The 20,045-nt window shown below is 35.3% G+C and overlaps 1 protein-coding gene across 3 annotated transcripts; it reads left to right on the top strand.

Moving 5' to 3' along the window:
• The first annotated feature begins 2,135 nt into the window (after window positions 1-2,135).
• On the top strand, window positions 2,136-19,699 carry MTFR1 (mitochondrial fission regulator 1). 3 transcript variants are annotated; one of them, XM_058175438.1, is made up of 10 exons: window positions 2,136-2,376; window positions 7,150-7,210; window positions 7,896-7,951; window positions 8,502-8,645; window positions 9,235-9,333; window positions 13,459-13,586; window positions 15,332-15,567; window positions 16,985-17,234; window positions 17,668-17,818; window positions 18,664-19,699. In XM_058175438.1, exons 4-10 carry the CDS (start codon window positions 8,580-8,582, stop codon window positions 18,721-18,723), a joined length of 990 nt encoding a protein of 329 aa, XP_058031421.1. In that variant the 5' UTR covers window positions 2,136-2,376; window positions 7,150-7,210; window positions 7,896-7,951; window positions 8,502-8,579; the 3' UTR covers window positions 18,724-19,699. The 3 variants fall into 3 exon arrangements, with proteins under 3 accessions (XP_058031421.1, XP_058031419.1, XP_058031420.1); XM_058175436.1 differs by lacking the exon at window positions 7,896-7,951 and having other exon boundaries at window positions 2,137-2,376; XM_058175437.1 differs by lacking the exons at window positions 7,150-7,210; window positions 7,896-7,951 and having other exon boundaries at window positions 2,137-2,376.
• The last annotated feature ends 346 nt before the right edge of the window (window positions 19,700-20,045 follow it).

Below are 20,045 nucleotides of genomic sequence, written 5' to 3'. Positions count from 1 at the left end.
GTGCTCCATAGATATAGTATTGCATCCATCCTGACCCAAAATTTGAGGATACCAAAGCAAAGGATCAAATATTAAACTTTCCAACATCCTTAACCCGTTGCTATGCTGTTTGGGGTTGAGGGTAGTTATGACATTTGTAATTCAGTGTTCTCATAGTTAACCTTTGGTTTGCTATAGGTTGAACTACAGTTCCTATCAGGCACACCTAATGGTCGAGAATTACAGTAATGAATTTGAAGAGCTACAACTTTGCAACCCTGAATAAGACTTTTACTTTTCAATAAGTTGGTTTTACTCTATATAAAACATTTTGTGTAGTACAACAAACAAGTAGAATTGCAAAATAAAGGGATCTGAAAATATGTTGAATGTGTGCTCTTTTTTTTAAGGCTTCTCTGCTAATATCCGAGAGGAGGACAACCAGCAGTAAGATACCATAGATGGACACTGTTGAAGTGGCCATGAGATACCGTTGAAAGAGCTGAAGGACCATCTAGGGCACAGATCATCATGGAGAACATTTGTGGCTGTTAAGTAGATAACGATGTGATGGCATGTCAGTCAATAGTGCCAAAAAAAAATAGTGCCAAAAAAAAAAAGAATCCTATCAACAAGTACAAACTCAATGGTCATTACCTTACTGACGACCCCCACCCTGTCAAAGATCTTGGAGTTCTCATATCAAATGAACTTAATGCCAAAGCCCACTGCAACTACATAGCAAAAAAGGCTCTAAAAGTTGTAAACCTAATTTTACGCAGCTTCTTTTCCAAAAACTCTACACTACTAACTAGAGCATACAAAACATTTGCCAGACCTATTCTTGAATACAGCTCATCCGTCTGGAACCCATACCACATCTCTGACATAAATACAATAGAACCGTCCAGAAATATTTTACTAGAAGAGTTCTTCGCTCCTCCGAAAACAACAAAATACCTTATACCACCAGGCTTGAAATCCTGGGATTAGAAAACTTACAACTCCGTCGACTTCGACATGACCTGTGTTTAACACACAAAATCATCTATTGCAATATCCTTCCTGTAAAAGACTACTTCAGCTTCAATCGCAATATTACAAGAGCAAAAAATAGATTCAAGCTTAATGTCAACCGCTTCAAACTTGATTGCAGAAAATATGACTTCTGTAACCGAGTTGTTAATGCTTGGAACTCATTACCTGACTCCATAGTCTCTACTCAAAATCCCAAAATCTTCAACCAAAAACTGTCTACTATTGACCTCACCCCATTCCTAAGAGGACTATAAGGGGCGTGCATAAGAGCACAAAAGTGCCTACCGTTCCTGTCCTATTGTTCCCTTCATTATATCAAATTAATATAGCTGATGCATATTTTATATATATATATATATATATATATATATATATAAATATATATATATATATATATATATATATATATATATATATATATGTCTTTGGTTGTTCGGGTTTTCTCCCGTGTAAAATTGGAAGTGTCTTGGCGACATTTCGACGAAGTCTCATTAGTCATCTTCAGGCTTCAGCTTCGTGCTTCTGGGAGCAATGTGTGATCGCAGCTGTTTCTTCCTTTTAACTGCTAGTGGGGGTTTGAACTGATTGGGTGGGAGCTTGGCTGTGCTCTGATTGGATGGGGGTTTTTCTGTGCTCTGATTGGATGGGGGTGTGTCCTGTGTTGGTGGGGGCTTGGTTGTGCTCAGTCTAGTCTGTGCTGCAGGGGGATTTGAGCTGGTGAGCTGCATAGCTGTTGTTTGGCTTTGTGGTCGTGCTACATCACACATTGCTCCCAGAAGCACGAAGCTGAAGCCTGAAGATGACGAATGAGACTTCGTCGAAACGTCGCCAAGACACTTCCAATTTTACACGGGAGAAAACCCGAACAACCAAAGACCTATATACAAACACCCGTGAAAACCTCAGAAAACATTTAGGTATTTGTTACAGTAAGATAACACTAGATGGCGCTCCTACGCGATCCTTTTGATACTAAAGAGCAGGACTTTCTCAGCCTTTGTAGCAAATATCTTATCCGAAACATTAGGCGGGGTTTGAACTTTCTGAAACCATCGAGATGAGAAAAGAGATCTATGGAGCGGATGTCACTCCAGAGATCATAGAGTCCTCGGGCTTCTATCCTGTCTCGATGATGCTTTTAGACGATGATATATCTCGTCATCTAACCGGACCGCAAGACTAAGCCTCGCCTCCCTAAATGGCGGGCAGCGATTGGTCAGGACTACTGCCGGCACTCCGCAGGATTGGTAGCTGAGGGAGACGGTCGAAGAGGGTCGAGGGACTGCTGGCCGGCGGGGACTCAGCGGCTCCGGGAGAGTCCGAGCCAAGGAATAAGTCCTGTAGAGGTCTGACGAGCAGGTGAGTTCCTCCCCTCTGCCTCGGGGCCTCCCGTTTGTTGTCACAGTTCAACCCTGTCGCGAAGTTTCGGGTGTGGGATGAGCGGCGTCCTGTCAGGTCAGGGCCGAGAGAGAACGCGCCGATCGTGAGTCAAGGACACGAGTCGTTGCCCTCAAAAGGTCTCGCCCGACGTTGCCGGGCGCCGCTTTCTGGTTTCCTCAGTCGCGGGGCGGGAGACGAGAGCCGTGCCTTCCCGGCGACAACTGTTTTGGCTCTTCCGCCGTGTTAGCCCGGCGGCTCCCGTTTCTTGCCCTGCGCGCCCCCCACTTCCCCGTCCGTCAAGGGGCAGGCCCGGGTGGGAGCGTGTTCCGCGAGGGGCCGAAGAGTGATCGCAGAAGGGCCGTTTTATATCGTTCTGTCTCCAGGATGATCTGATTTTTGAGGTAGGCCTAAACCTGGTGGTTCTCAAATTACTGCTTCTGCGCCCTTTCTAAGCTCCTCGGGGCATAGTGGTGTTTTTTTTCCTGCGCGGCCCCGGTGGCTGATCTGAGAAATTTCGTCTGGTTTACACCCGTTCCCTCGATTGTCTTCTCCCTTCCCTTTTGGGCTGCTCCAGAGAAGGCAGTTTACTCTGACAATTGCTCTTACATCGAAACAGAATTTGCGGGGCCACGTCTGTTGCTTCTAATACTGCCGGATTTTCCTTGTTTATTTCTTCGGACACCAAAACAAAGAAAAATCTAGTAATGTGGAAAAGACGCAGTTGTCTTGTGAGTGCTAGGTTTAAGAACTGTCTGGTTTAATTAAGTAAGCCTATTCAGAATTTGCCTCTAATCAAGGGTGAAATCCAGCAGGTTCTGACAGGTTCTGGAGAACCAGTAGCAGAAATTTTGAGCAGTTGGGAGAACTGGCAAATACCACCTCTAGCTGGCCCCAGAGTGGGTTGGGAATGGAGATTTTGCAATATTCTTCACCCAGGAGGGAATGGAGATTTTGCAGTATCCTTCCTTTGCCACACCCACCAAGCCACACCATGCCCACCAAGCCACGCCCACAGAACTGGTAGTAAAAAAAATTGGATTTCACCACTGCCTCTAACTAATATTTAGTGGAAAATTCAAAGGGGGGTGCACAACATCTGTGATTTACAGTAAAATTCTTGAACACTTAAAAAGATTCTTTACATCAAAAAGATTTTAAAATCCTTCCTACATGGTTAACACATCGCTCACCCACTTTGAATCATCCCCCACTGCTGTCTTTCTCCTGCAAAAGCTAAACATTTGCTCATCTCTGACATTAGCTATGTCTATTATATTACTTTCATTGTTAGAAAAATGTGTTCGTGATCTGACTTCTATAGTCAAGATGCTTCAGAACTTGGTGGTTAATATATTGAAGTATATTTTAAAAATATTAAAAAATGTGTTTGGAAAATTGTGTTGTTGCATTCAACAGTATTGTGTGAAATAGGGTCATGATACACACACAGATCTCGGTTAGTGATAATTGGGACCACCAACTTAGTCATTAAGTGAAGTCACTAAGTAAAACCAAGATTTTGGTTATGATCTTACTTCAGCTTTCCTTTGCTTTACACACCTGAAACGTTATCAATATGAGGATTGCTCACAAAGTTACATTTTTCACCATTGTAACTGAATGGTTAGTAAATGAGGCAGTCACAAAACAAGGATTGTCTGTAATCTCTGTAATCACAATATTTGGTTTCTGCAGTTAAATGGATGCAATAGGAATGATATGAAATAACTGACATCACATAAAACTATTCTGACACTGAATTTGCAGCTAAACTGAGCTAGATAGAAAATAATCTGATTTGGCAGAATATAGCTTTTTATATTACCTGATACTCGCTCGACACCGGTATAATTGTATTTGCAATAGAAACGTTTTCTCATAAATTAAAATTATAGTTGCAACACGTCTAGTAACCATGTGTGCAAAACCAGTAATTTTGCATAGTTAATTATTATAACCTCTGGCTCTGCCATTTGTTTCATTCTGCCACAATTAATTCTGTTCTGTTCTGCAGGTATGTGGGTTCTGGGACTCTAGTTATAAAATCAAGTTGAACCAGACAATTAAATAGTTTTTTGTGCTAAGGACATAACATTTAACATAACATAACATAACAACAGAGTTGGAAGGGACCTTGGAGGCCTTCTAGTCCAACCCCCTGCCTAGGCAAGAACCCTACACCATCTCAGTCAGATGGTTATCCAACATTTTCTTAAAAATTTCCAGTGTTGGAGTATTCACAACTTCTGCAGGCAAGTCGTTCCACTTATTAATTGTTCTAACTGTCAGGAAATTTCTCCTTAGTTCTAAGTTGCTTCTTTCTTTGATCAGTTTCCACCCATTGCTTCTTGTTCTACCCTCAGGTGCTTTGGAGAACAGCCCAACTCCCTCTTCTTTGTGGCAACCCCTGAGATATTGGAACACAGCTATCATGTCTCCCCTAGTCCTTCTTTTTATTAAACTAGACATACCCAGTTTCTGCAATTTAAAGTAGATAAATTATTATTTCATTTTTGATAGGAGATCCAGTTGTGTAAAAGCCTGTTTACAAGTATAAAATGAAATAAATTAGTAAAATGTCAGCCTATTTTTAATAATGAATTAATAATGAATAATGCACCCTAAATTTTAAGACATTTTTTTGCCATTTGGTTCCTAAATTTAGAATCCAATATTTTGAACTTTAAGCAGCTATTAGAATGCTTCTTTTCATAGGACTTTTATGAAGCCATAAAACTACTCTCTCTCATTACTATCTATTGATTTATACTGAAGTTGTACTGACTGTTGAATATGTGTCAACAACTTGATGTCAACTATAAGCAAACCACGATAAGATTTTCTCCATGATGATCTTTCCCTAAGCTTATCTTTCAGATTTTCCAGTGATGTACTCATCACCAATGTAATTGCATCCATTAGGAATTGTTTCTATTTACTATATTCTATTATAAAATGCATTTATTATTTTGGTTTATATTGTGTTTAATTTTTATTAACTTATAAATAAGTTTAATTTAATATAAGTATTACATTTAATACAACTATTAATTTAATACAACTATTACTAACACAAGGCAATTTATAAATTGCTAAGAAAATGACTAATATAGCAATTAACACCTTTTTGTCCATTTCTATGACACCTTTTTGTCCATTTCTATCTACTCTATATAAGGAGTACATGACCATTCCTTTGTAACTTTCTATTTGTCTTTGAAGTAGAATAGAATAGAATTGAATTGAATTGAATTGAATTGAATTGAATTGAATTGAATTGAATTTTTATTGGCCAATTGTGATTGGACACACAAGGCATTTGTCTTGGTGCATATGTTCTCAGTGTACATAAAAGAAAAAATACGTTCATCAAGAATCATAAGGTACAACACTTAATGATAGTCATAGGGTACAAATAAGCAATCAAGAAACTATCAGTATAAATCGTAAGGATACAAGCAACAAAGTTGCAGTCATACAGTCATAAGTGGAAGGAGATGGGTGATGGGACCAATGAGAAGATTAATAGTAGTGCAGACTTAGTAAGTTGACAGTATTGAGGGAATTATTTGTTTAGCAGAATGATGGCGTTTGGGAAAAAACTGTTCTTGTGTCTAGTTGTTCTGGTGTGCAGTGGTCTAGAGAGTCGTTTTGAGGGTAGGAGTTGAAACAGTCAACTGTCCAGGATTGTTGTCCTACGTCCAGAATGTGAGGGGTCTGTAAATATTTTCACAGCCCTCTTTTTGACTCGTGCAGTATACAGATACACAATGGAAGGCAGGTTGGTAACAATTGCTTTTTCTGCAGTTCTAATTATCCTCTGAAGTCTGTGTCTGTCTTGTTGAGTTGAAGAACCAAACCAGACAGTTATAGAGGTGCAGATGACAGACTCAATAATTCCTGGGTAGAACTGTATAAGCAGCTCCTTGGGCAGTTTGAGCTTTCTGAGTTGGCGCAGAAAGAACATTCTTTGTTGTGCTTTTTTTTATGATGTTTTTGATGTTAGCTGTACATTTTAGATCTTGCGATATGGTAGAACCTAGAAATTTGAAGGTGTCTACTGTTGATACTCTGTTGTCTAGTATTGTAAGAGGTGGAAGTATGGAAGGGTTTCTCCTAAAGTCTACCACCATTACTACAATTTTGAGTGTGTTCAGTTCCAGATTGTTCTGGTCGTACCATGAGGCTAGTTGTTCAACTTCTTGTCTGTATGCGGATTCATCATTGTCTCGAATGAGACTGATCACTGCTGTGTCTTCTGCAAACTTCAATAGTTTAACAGATGGATTGTTAGAGATGCAGTCATTGGTATACAAAGAGAAGAGAAGTGGGGAGAGCACACAGCCTTGGGGGGCGGGACGTGCTAATTTTACAGGTATCTGATGTGTTTACGCTTCACCCGCTGCTTCCTGTTTGTTAGTAAGTAAAAATTAGAAATAAAAAAAACAATTTAATAAAGCAGCCAAAACAAAATAGCTGACACTGATTGCCATTGATCTTGTCAGTGTTAAACATTACTGAACAAATCACATTTGTTTATTTTATTCTCTTTGTAGGAGTAGTACATTACTGTTCTCATATAGCTTGGTTGAATTTGTTACAAAATAATTATACAAAATAATACATTTTAGCAATGTAAGTTCTCATTTTAATATTAGAATTTATAAATCTAAGAGAAGATCTAAGATCTAAGATAAATCTAGTTAATATCAGTACTCCTTTTGAAGAACAAATACTATATTTTTATTTCAGGTTAAAAGAATATGTTTAAAATGACAACTGTGAAGCATATGTCATGAACTGGTGTTCCCAGGTGAGAAACTGACAACTGAACAGCCAACAAGTTAGCTTCTAAAACCCACTACAAATAATAAAGCTAAAACTAGAACTGCCTTTCCAAATGAATCTATTTTTCCTCTGCCAGGAGAAACTAACCATCAACTAAAACAAGTTTATAATGCAGTATTTTATGATAGCAGTTTTTTTTTCTTGAATTTCATTTCCTTTTCTTCAGTTGCATTTTTCCATTACAAAGTTCAGAAATTTGATTACTTTTCAAATAATTATAACTATGTTCACTTGATTAAATTGTTCTTATTCATGAGCATTGAGTACAGAAAGAATTTTATTCTTTAGGGATATGCATATTTACTGCAGAAGAAAATTCATCTTCAGGCATTAAATTTCACACTATTAAACCATATATTTTTATTAGTTGTGCAGTCAACCAGATGTTTAGTCTGGGTTTGGCATTTTTATCCACCTATTGAATCCTTCCAAAGGACCTCAGATATATAGATGTTTCATGGTGTTAAGAGGTATCATTGCAGCATATAAACTGTTCCAATAAAGTTGCCTTTTGCAATTGATGGATGCTGATTTTGTCAGTACTGCTGAAGGTATTTGGCATTATGTTTTAGGATTGCACCCAAGGTACTTACTACTATTGGTACTATCTTTGCTTTCTTTTGTTCTAATCGTTCTACTTCTATTTACAGGTCTTTATATTTTGTTATTTCCTCCAGTTCTTTCTCTTCTCTTTTGCTGTCTCCAGGTACTGCTACACTCACCATACAGACTTTTTAATATATTATTTTCCTAAAGTATACTAAATGTTTTAAATGCAGTGTACTTTCAAAATTATACTTGCAGTTGCTGGTACCATAGCTGGTCCTATAGACAATTTATTATATAAATTACATTAAATAATTGAATTGGTTACATTTTTTGTACTCATTTGAAGTGTGATCTTTGAACATTCCTAACTATAATAACATTTTAATCTGAAAAAATAATAAAATATATTGTGATTGGTCTATGGGTTCTGTCTTATGGTATGCCCTATATAACTTTAAAAGTACATTTTTTTAATAACAATTGGTTCTTGCTTCTGTTGTTTTCCTTCGAACCTTTTTTCCTGTTTTGAATATTAAAATAACAACTATATAGTGTTTAATTAATTAAAGGTGGTGTATAATTAAAACTATTGGTTATATGCTTTCGGTGAAAATTGCTAGAGCTCTAGCTGTCGTTATATTTATTTTGAGATGAATTTTCACATTGAAACAGTTGCATATTTTCTTAAGTATTTTTTTTCTCTCCAGGCTGACTATGGAGCTTCTACCTCCTAGCAAGCTGAGGTTGTCAAATTACAAATTACTGAAGGCTTAACGTTATTCTATATGATCTGCTGGATTAAGCATCTATTTAGAGTGATATTTATGCAAGTTGGGTTAACAATGGAATCAGTAAGTATACCTATTATTACAGTGAAAGATTTGCAAAAACTGAAAATCTGAATAATGTATAGGGCAGGGGTCTCCAACCTTGGCAACTTTAAGACTTGTGGACTTCAACTCTCAGAGTTCCAAGGTTGGAGACCCCGGTATAGGGAATGATATGCATTAATGCCAATGACATTAAAAGGACATGAACACACAGTATAAGATTTAAATATAACTGAATTTTGGAATATAATTATGCCTAAAGTTCTCTAGTTCGTGTTTGAGGAATAGTTCATTACATTATAAAATATAATCAAAATAATTTTGTTGGTTAAGAGAGATATTGATTGTGAGCTCATTCAAATGTTGTGGACAGAATATTGTGCCACTTTACCAAATTTATATAGCTGCCCATGTCACTTGCACGACTCTGGGAAGTATACAATAAAATAAATCTTAAATTTTAAGATTTTCTGTTTTCTGAATATACAGTATAGGCTTATAATGGAACTTGATGCATGTTTATTCAAAAAATAGAGTTTTTCTGAGTTTATTTAACTGTATGTAAAACTTCAAAGTAAAGTAATATTGACACAGACTTTTTTATTTTCAGTTGCTTTGGTCAAATAAAACTTATGGCCCAAACAGAAGTATTGTAAGAAAAATCGGCTCAAACCTTTCTCTGATACAATGTCCAAGGGTTCAATTTCAGGTAAGATGTTTACTTGTTTGTTTTGATTTACAAAAACTAGTAAGAGCTAAAAATCTGGGTCTGTGGTACCTGTGGATATAAGTTACTTTCTGTCAGTTTGGAACCAAAAATAGGGACACACCCCAAATTAAATTATTTCCTTAGGCAAAAAAGTAGTTATATTAATTTTAAAAGTTAAAATTTAATTAAATGAAAATGACATGGATTGATAAATTGGATGTACTGATACCAAAGTCTTCATTGATGAGAGTAGAAAATGATTCAAATAGCTAATGAAACTATTACAGAAGTTCCTCAGAACCGCATATATAGCTCCTTAAACAAATACACATCCTAAAGATTTCCTAAAGTTGTTGCTGAATTCTAATTTCTTTATATAATAGAAACAGATGTGACTTTATTATATAACTATAGATAGTTATTATTTTTATTAAATTGTATTTTAAATGCAACTGAATTGAAATGTTATATCCTGACCTCACTAGTTTTTGAAGTGCAACTGTATATCCTGAATTACAAAAGAAAACTTCTCATCTGTATAGCCACCTTCCCATTAAGCCAACAAAACTGAAGTGTGAAGCTTTCCAGAGATAAGCTATGAAATTTATTTGCAAGTTCCACTGAACAGATATTAAAACTGCTTTCATATGATACTTTAATGCAAATACTTTCCCTTCCGAGTAGACCATTAACTTGATTGGTTTGGCATGTTATTATTTCTTTAAAACTTTCCTGAATATGTCAGTTTACTCTGAATCTTCAGAATAAAATATACTTTACAAAATATTTATTCTGCAAGATATTGCCACTTAAAGCTTCAGTGGCATCCATATGGAAAGAAGAAAATATCAGCCTAAAAAATCCACATGAGCTTATTTGATAATTGTGGAGTTTTTTGATACAATGCTTATTTTGAAATAGTAAGCAAAGTATGACTAAGTTATGGGCTATATTTTTATACAATAAAACTCACAAAGTCAAAGACAAAACTGTACATAGGCAAATAATTCTGAGATGGAGGTTGCCTCAGGATTCTTCTTGTAGTAAAGTATTCCAGCTTGTATTAACTTTAAGATAATTGCTATATAACAGCATGGTCTCATTACAATTTTTGCAGTTAGTGGTTGGCTCTAAATTTCTGTAAATTATTGTAGAAACAGGACTCCTTTTTGTCTACAGCTTAAGGAATTACATCTGTGAATGATATTTTTTCCCTCTTGTGGATTAAGTAAATGGCAATTAGATGTTTTTCTCTTTCTTAGATGTTTAATATGTACTTGGACATTTTTCATTGCACCCTCAAGGTTCCTATTTATACTTTTGCCAAAAAAACCCTGACAGAAATGTGCAAGGAAATTGTTTAGCCAGAAAATTGTAAAAAATGATAAATGGGTTTAGGGCACTGGTGATGCACACACATTTGCATCAAGAAGGAACAAAACTTATGTAGGAGGAATGTCAACATATTTAAAAGGTGAAAAAAATGGTAGTATTTTTTGATTTAAAAATAGTTCCTTCAAAATAAGAATGATGTAAAATTTTGTAATTATGTTGAAAATGGCAAATTATGAATACCATTGATCATGCAAAGGTCAAATTCAGTATATTTTTAATTTTAGGTTTATTTTCTCATGACAACAACATGTATTTTAAATAGAACTTAATTTTCAGTACTAAATAATGAATTCTGAAAAGACTTTAGTAATTGTGATTTATAGTAAAACTAATCAGTTATATTTGAAAATTGGAGGGAGAACATATTTTTGAAAAGATTGGTCATGATTTATTTATTTCTATTGCACTCAAATGTCAAGAACATTGAATTTTATTGAACTCTTGTGACTCTTAACAGTTTCTGAGTGGAAAAGTATTCAAGGATAAAATCATATATTTACACATAACAAATTCAGCATTTTAGAAACATTTTGTAAGATATGTGAATATCATCATGTCCTTTTTTTCTTGGATAAAATATTGGATATTTCTTCTTTTATTATTTTACCTGTAGCTATATTTATTTCATGATATTACTGGTTTAAACTGTCAGTGACTTCTGAATATTTTTTATAAAACCTGGGCAGAAATTGATTCAAAATATTGCTTATGGAATAAAATAATAAGAAATAATATCTTCTATCTTAATCAACACTTTTGTCTGGAATTCATTCACCAGAGAGAAATTTAACGGTGGGTAAAAATTCAGTTTAAAACCAAGCCCAAGAGAGTAGAAAGATACAAGTGGGTTCTTGAGTTGTCACATGCTTGATATTTAAAATAATTGTTGGACCAAAAAAGTTCTCTGTCCCTGCCCTTTGCTAAAAAGTACTATAGTTTTCTGAATGATGGCAGAATAAACTCTGCTGTTTATTTTTTTTTAAAAAAATAAATAAACCTAATAATATCACGGCTGTCTTCATGCTTTCTTGAAACTTTTCTATAGCATTCTGTCTTTCCCTTTTTTCTTCCTTTCTTGCTTTCTAGCTGTTATATCACAGGATCGTGCACTGAGCCTACTGTAAGTCAGTCTTCTCTTTTTTCACTAAAGTTCACTTTAACTATTGGTATTTACTTAAATACAAATATGGTTATTAACTTCTGTATTCCTTATTTTCTTGTGCATGGAAAATGAGCTAAAGAACTTTAATAGCAGTGACCATTGTTTTGTCATTTTTGAAGCTCTTAACAGCAAAATCTTGCTGAAAAATTAAACTTTTCTTCAAGACAAATATGCTTTGGATTTCTACTTGAATAGGGCATGAGACTTAATTAGTATAGTTAGTCAAATATTTTAAGTGTGGATGGGAAATTTAGATACTTATTTTGCTGCCCCAAGTTTAATCTTTTCACAATGCTTGGATTTAGTTGCCTATCTAGTTAAAGCCCGACAAAACAGCGTCGACCAAGCAATGCAGGTTGGCGACCCCCAAGGGGAGGGCCTTCTCTGTGGCAGCACCGGCCCTGTGGAACGAGCTTCCTCCAGGGTTACGGCAACTCCCAGACCTCCGGACCTTCAGGCGTGAACTGAAGACTTTATTATTTCAACGAGCTGGACTAGCCTAAGAATAAAATATTTTAGTTAATTTTAATGGGTTTTAACCGGTTTTTACCGTTTTAGTCATTTGGCGATTGAAATATTTTGTTTTGATTGGGTTTTAAATTGGTTATTTATTATTTTTGTATTTTAATATGCCTGTGAACCGCCCTGAGTCCTACGGGAGATGGTGCGGTATAAAAGTATAAAAATAAATAAATAAATAAATAAATAAAAGGCAAATCTGAGTTTCTCCTATGGCAGGTCTCCAAAAAACAAGTGAAGTCTGAAATAATAATCAAGTAAGAAGTTCTAATCCACTTGCAATACTTGCATATATAAATGTTCTAGTTTCACAAGACCATGAAATGGTCTCTGAATAAAGTGTTAAACTATTAAAAGACATGGTAATATGCTTTTCGTCCTTTTTGGAAATTATGTCACAATGATCCAATATTGGCCAGAGTAGTCACAGTGACAATACTTCTGTTAAACGCTGTAGAATAGTAAACATAGGCTTGATTTTCGATAGATATAACCTTACAGTATTGAGAATTTTAACTTCAGCTATTTCTAGAAAGTAGTTCTTACCCTTTAAATATTTTTGATGCCTCCTTAGCTGGGCTGGCAAATCTGGAAACAAGTACAGTAAAATAACATTTACAAACAATTAGGGTAAGATTTGGAGTTTCTTTCTCTGAAACTAATTTCTGGCTTTCGTTTCTCATCCAAATATAATGCAATATGTATAAGAAATAGTTTGAAATTTAGTATATGCACATTTCCTAACCTGCAGCTAGATATTTGCTATGTAGTACCCAATTTGTGAGTCATGCCATGCATTAGGAAACAACAGTGGAAATGCTAATGCTGTAGTATCTTCCTTAGATTTCTTAGATTGGATTCATACTAAGTTTGAAACCATGCCTCAATAGAAAAAAAACACTAGATACTAGAGTTATCTAGTATAAACTTCTTCTCCCTTCCATTTATTCATGATTGCACTATGTATTTTATCTTTGTGTTACCTTTGTAGTGATATTATACTGATCCAGGCAGTTGGTCTAATATGTAACATTATCCAATCAATCTAGCTTACTTCTCAGCCTGCAGAAAGCACTCAATCTAACCAACTAAAAGAAGATGCGGTAGTCTCCCTTGTAGATGTAGGGTGGGTTGCTGAAGAAGATAATGAAGGCGACAAAGTTTTTACACGGTTCAGGTATGTTTCTCAAAGCTTATCCTCTATTACTGGTACTTTAAGCTTTCATAGATAACCTGTTGACCAAGGCCACTAACCAATTTCTATGAGGTTACAGTTTGACGAACAGGTTTTCTGATAACATGAAAACTGGCCAATATTATTGATCAAGGAAGAAAATCTTAACAAGCTTTTGGGACTTTTAAAAATGTAATAAATGTGTTTTATTATCTAGCCGTTCTGTTTATGCAATAACTTCATGCTTATATAAGCATATATTTTTATAGTATGTTTCTATTTTAGTACCAAAGTATCTGGCTAGTAGACTTCTAATCAAATAGATATCCAGTATTATTTTAGCCAGAATGAGTTATGAGAAAGAATGAGAATTCTATTTGCAACTCTAGGAAAGGAAAATCCATTTTAAAGAAATAGATTACAGGTAGTCCTCGACTTACAACCTCATTTAAGCTCAAAATTTTTGATGCTAAGCAAGCAGTTGTTAAGTGAATGTTAAGTTGTTAAACTGACCAAATTTAATGTCCATTTTTGCCATGGTTATTAAGCAGATCACTAGTTGTTAAATGGATCATGTGGTCATTAAGTGAATTCGGCTTCCCCATTAACTTTGTCAGAAGCTCCCTAGAAAGGCTGACAATCCCAGGATCCCCGGATGCTGCAACCATTGTAAATGCATGCCAGTTGCTAAGCAGTCGAAGTTTGATCACATGACTTATAGGGATGCTGCAATGGTCATATGTGTGAGAACTGGTCATAAGTACTTTTTTGCCATTAATAACTTTGTATGGTCAAATGGTTGTAAGTGGAAGACTTCCTGTAGCTAGATTCTTTCCAGTTCTTTTCAGCTGGTTTTGGTATAATGATGACCTATTTGCCTTTTTAGATGTAAAAGGATGGGGAAGAATATTCTATTGATACTCCAGTATTGACAACATGTGAATTTATGTATTGGCTAGATTTGTAATACTCTGACTCTATCCAGAGAAGTTCATGACTAATTTTAAAAATAACAAAGCAAAAGAAATACGAAAATGAAAGTGCTGATAAAATACTATTTGATTTTCTCCCCCTTTTAGTTACTGTGAAGTAGGTTTATGTAAGGTCATGTACAGTGAAAGCCCTTGAAAGGAGGAAAACAAAAACCTTTGACTGACAGCAATTCTAGTACAAAAGGAAAAGTGTTTACACAAGAACTTTAGCAGTTGCTGCAGTTATGAAGGTAGAAGAAACTACCAGCAAAACAAAATTATAAGAAGTCTTGTGACATTTTAAGCTTCTGAGTACAAGACATCTTTTAAAGCTCACATAGACCCAATAAATTATAATACAATTACAACTATTAATGTTCTTTTAAACATTAAAAGAAGCTGTTAAAAATGTCATTATATTAATGATATCTGTATAGATGATTTTTTTCTACACTGTTTGCAGATACAGTAATTGAAAAACAGTAGTTGTGTTTAAGTTCTAAACCATCTGTTCATGAAACCATTTTATTATTAAAATAATAAAACGAAAACAAACCCTTTGCCTTCACCTTCTTTTCAACAGAACACAGTATAGTTTAATGATGTTTACAGGAACTTCCTAAATACTGTTTTAGCTTAAATACAAACATGGCAAAGACAGCATTCTATATTTGCAGAGAATAAGTTATTTGGTTTAAGAGATAGAACTTGACTCCTTTGATCAAGAGATTTATGCTACATGATGAAAAAAACTGAAACTATTTTTTTTTATTATAGATCAGAAGACTGGTCAAAATCCCAACCATTCCTTAAAAATGAAGGCTCCGCAGGAAGAGACTCAAGTACCGAAGAATTGTTGCCCAAGAAATCACAAGAAATGGAAGACTCCAAAACTGCAGTAGCCAAAAATGACGAAGCATTGCAGAAAATAAATGCATTGGAAAATGAGCTTGCTAATTTAAGAGCACAAATAGCCAAAATTGTAAGCCTACAAGAACAAAATTTAGCAGCAGGTATTAAATTGTCCTTTCCTCAATGTTAGCAAGTTTTAAGAGTTATGCCTTTAGTCAGAAAGTACTAGATTCAGATGCAAATATCCTTGGTGTATAAATTATGATGTTTAGAAAATTGGTGATTGGTTTCTTTTCACCTGGACATGAAAAATCTGAAATGGCAAACTTCTCTATTGGTCCCCCTCTGTACATATGATCTTGAGCCTGCCTTCCACAACCTGTTGCTTTCCCTTTGTGGTAGATGATAGCACCCATGATTGTAAGTCAGCATACTTTGCTGAGTGCATATGATGAAAAGGGTAATCTGGTGCACTGGAAAGAGTAATAATAGTAACACTAGTAATAGATTGGACACCGTTACATTAGACTCTTGTAGAAATCTGAGTCAAGGTGATCTTGGGATTTGTATTAGAAACTTTTGCTAATCGTAAAGATTTTGATTGGAAGTTCTTAAAATGAGACGTATCGTGTGACTGTTCTTGTAAAGTATTTAAAAAAAACTTTATGAAAGGTTCACTTGACACATGCGATAATTAATTTTTTCCTGTGTTTCCAATTTTTCTTTTAACCAACAATGTAATGTTATTTTCCTGGGGAATAATATACAAACACTCTTTTATTCTATAATTGCTGACTGAATAACAGTAAGTTTAAAGTGCTGGGGGGAATGGGGCATGTTAACCTATAAAGCCATATATGCTTTGGAAGCAATATACCTTTTCCCTATAGAAATGAAATTGATCAACCTGTTCATGGTGAAATTTTCCCAGTATCTTTTAACGGTCTACCATTAAAATTTATTTTCTGTGTAGAAAATAAAAGGGACTTATGGGCCTTGGTTTTCAATTTTACAGCCCTTATATTATAGAATGGTTTCCCTTTTGAGATTAGGCTGGCATCCTCATTGGCCTTTATAAACTCTTAAAAATAGAACTGTTCCTAAATAATTATCATTTTCTCCATTGCTTTATGATATTTCTGTGTTTTAATGTTATTTTTATATTTAGTTAACAAATTGATACAGCTATCAATCTTAACCCCTATATCTCTAGCAGGAAACAGGAATAGAAAACACAGTAAACTATGTTTATTTGTGAACAGAAGTCATTTTTTTTTATTCAGCGCTATAGAAAAGTAATAAGCAAATTCCATACACTAGAAAGCTGTTTCAGTACTGGAATCAGTATAACCATTTACAGCCAAGCTATATATTTCCTTAAAAGAATCATCACCTTTTTCATTATATTTTGTGTTTAAAAATGGAACCTTTCAGGAAACAGAGAGGGAATATAGTAGTGTTACATGATAGAAATCCAATTCAGTGCTGATTCTATTTGATAATCACAATAATGAGTACATTTTTAAACAAAAATTGAAAGATATTTGTGGCATGTTTAAATGTACATTGTTCTTACAGCTGGAATAGGTTCTTCTGCATCCCTTTCTGTCCTACCGCCGCCGCCGCCACCACCGCTGCCGCCACCCCTGCCTCCACCACCGCCACTTCAGCAGAGTGTTTCTGCCATTGACCTTATTAAAGAGCGCAAAGGCAAAAGAATAAATTCTGGCACGACTCTGAAAGATGCTGATCCAAAGAAGCTTGAAATGCCAAATATGCTAGATATTCTGAAAGACATGAACAATGTAAAGCTGCGCTCAGTGAAAAGGTACATTTTCCTCTTTACTTATTAGAGAAAGGGTTGCAGGGGATAAGTGCAATATTTTGATTACTGCTAAGCAGAAATAGAGATGAGATAATCATTTGTTTGCTTAATTCACATGATTAAAGTTCATAGTTTGGTTTTCAAACAGTAACTTGTCATTTTAATGAGTACAAATAGACCAGTTTAATGAGCAGAATTGGGACCTGTAATCACATAGCTAAGAGACTGTCGTCAAGTGATATATCATATGACTGTGATGGATTTACAGTGTTGATTTTCCTGCGGTTGTTAATCAAATCATTAGAGTCCTTAAGAAAGACATTGAAGTGTGAAAGCAAAAAAAAAAAAAGATCGGCAAATCATTGGTGAAAATGGCGCATGTATTTGCATCATTTGAAATTAGTGTGTCATACAGCCTTACCTTATTCTTTTGAAGGCCGGAGGAAAGCACAATAAGGAAAACTGCTGATCCAACAGATCCTGCTGCAGTAATAGCTGAAGCTCTTAAAAAGAAATTTGCATATCGATACCGTAGTGACAGCTCAAGTGAAAGTGATAAACAGATTTCAACTTCTGAAACAAATCTGGTAAGTGCTTGGTCCAAAGTTTGTATGTTGTGCTGAGCCATGGTGTGGAATGGTTGTACTAATGTCAGGAGTCAGCCAGCTTACAAGCAACCAAGGCTAGGTTCATACTTTAGGCCAGTGATGTCTAACCTTTTCTGGACCGAGTGGCCAAAGCGCATGAACCCTTAAATGCGCCCCCATGTGCCCTGTCCTTGTGCATGTGTGCACGCCCATGTCCCACCCCCTGCGCATGCATGTGCAGCCCCCTGCATGCACCATGTGCATGCGGCCCCCTGCACATGTGCAACAGAGACCTGAAGACCAGCTGTCCGGTGGGAGGCATGTGCGCATGCGCAGCAGGGCTAAACTAGAGCAACAGCTCACGTGCCATCAGAGAGGGCACTGCATGCCACCTCTGGCATGCATGCCATAGGTTCGCCATCACGGCTTTAGGCTAAGCCAAGCTACATTTGAATTTACATAAATTCAGGATTAGAGATCTCCAGAATGCCTCATCTCAAGAGATTGGCAAACTAACCTCCATTCATATTTTTAACATGGCTTATTATCAGTCCCAGTATTTATGATTGGTTTTCCTTGAGTTAAAGGAGCACCATGTCCAGGAACATTTGCTTCCTTTCATTCTGGTGGATCTAGTGCTCCCACTAATAGAATCTAAAGCACTGTATTTCAACTTGGCACGCTTAAAAGGCGTGGACTTAAAATTGTAGAATTCCCCAATTGTTGATCTAGGTAGTAGGAATGAACTGCTGGTCAATAAAAATTCTAGTTTATTGTATACAAACATTGCAAGGGGGAAAATACATGGATTTTTTTTAGTTTATACGTTCTTTTTCTTTTCACAGTTTGGGCCACACCTGCTGAAACCTACAGGAAAAATGAAGAATCTAATTGAAAATTGTTAAGTAGAAAAATCATGCTTCAGTATAAAAGGACTGTCTCAACTGTTTTGAGAATTAGATTTATAATTTTACAATACTGAGTTATGTGCCTTGCTTCCATGAACAAGTTTTAAAACGAAAATTCTACCGTGTTCTAACACAGGTTTTAGTATTTATGTACATGCTGCATTGGGCTAACACTAAGTTATAAATGTTACTCTTAAACTTATGTGAATGCAATTATAGTTTAAATTATAGCTTTGATGTAATATTTGGAATATAATAGATTATATTTAGCCTGTATTGACATCTCATTTTGAACTTGAAGTACAGACTTCACTGGAACCTCTTTTCTTTCTATAGGGTGAAGGTGACAAGACTTAAGAATTTTATTATTCAGCAAAATTGGCTAAATTTAAAGCAAATGCTGAATTGGAGGTATATTTATATGGGAGAAACTAGTCAAAGCTTGATCATATTTTTAGATAGGATGAAAGATTATAATTGCAACTTCATTCTAGTGAAGTCACAGCTACTATGAAACTTAGCATTCTTGACCTCCTTCATAGTCCTTCAGACCTGCTTACTCACAAGTTCCTGTTGAACTGAACTGCAGATAATAACTGCCAAATAAGTCAGAAAATAATTTGAGATTGGGGGAAAAAACAAATTGAAGACCAGCTTTCCTGCTGAGTAAAATATTTTACTTCTTGAACAGAATATTTTGTCAGTATTTTGTCATCAGTATTTGTAAACTGCTGAATTGATTTGGTGTGACAAGGAAAAGTGGTTTATCTACGAATGAGATAAGAGCAAGTTTAAGTTAAATGTCATGAAATGCTTAAAAGCTTTCACTTTGAAATTTGTTCAAATATGAAAATGTTTTTAATTTGATCATGTAAAATTGCTCCCAGATACTTCAATGTTTATTATCAAATAGTTACACCAGTACTTTTAAAGTTTTTTAAAAGTGTTCAAAATTAAAAAATAGTATAATATATATTACATTAGTTTGGTCATTTTTTGATGCTTGAACAAAGGACATTGCACAATGGGTACTAAGAACATCTAAGGTAAATAAAATCTGAACAAAATTCATGTGTTAAAAGGATTAGATATATTTAAAGATACAACCTGTATCTGATGAGTCCTAAATCATGTTTGCTTTAGTCTGGAAAAGATAGTTTTAAAAATAGGGGATATGGAAAGTGTTTTAACCTTGGAACAGCTGCTTCAAATGTTCCAACAGCTCGAAATGCCAAACTGTGGCTGATTTATGATTTGTGAATGAAATATATTTTCAAACTGTCCAACCTGACTTGTATAGCAAGAGATGAATCATGCCC

The sequence above is a fragment of the Ahaetulla prasina genome, chromosome 3 (assembly GCF_028640845.1).
Source record: "Ahaetulla prasina isolate Xishuangbanna chromosome 3, ASM2864084v1, whole genome shotgun sequence".
In the NCBI taxonomy this organism is placed as follows: Eukaryota; Metazoa; Chordata; class Lepidosauria; order Squamata; family Colubridae; genus Ahaetulla; species Ahaetulla prasina.
Note: the sequence above shows the minus strand (reverse complement) of the source record. Positions and strands in the feature narration are given on the sequence as shown.

What these genes read in the sequence shown, in the direction of transcription:
- MTFR1 (XM_058175438.1), top strand. Translation starts at nt 8,580, where the DNA reads ATGATCTGCTGGATTAAGCATCTATTTAGAGTGATATTTATGCAAGTT. An exon ending in AAAGTTTTTACACGGTTCAG is followed by an intron (nt 13,587 to 15,331) that starts GTATGTTTCTCA and finishes TTTTTATTATAG; the next exon opens with ATCAGAAGACTGGTCAAAAT. An exon ending in AGAACAAAATTTAGCAGCAG is followed by an intron (nt 15,568 to 16,984) that starts GTATTAAATTGT and finishes TTGTTCTTACAG; the next exon opens with CTGGAATAGGTTCTTCTGCA.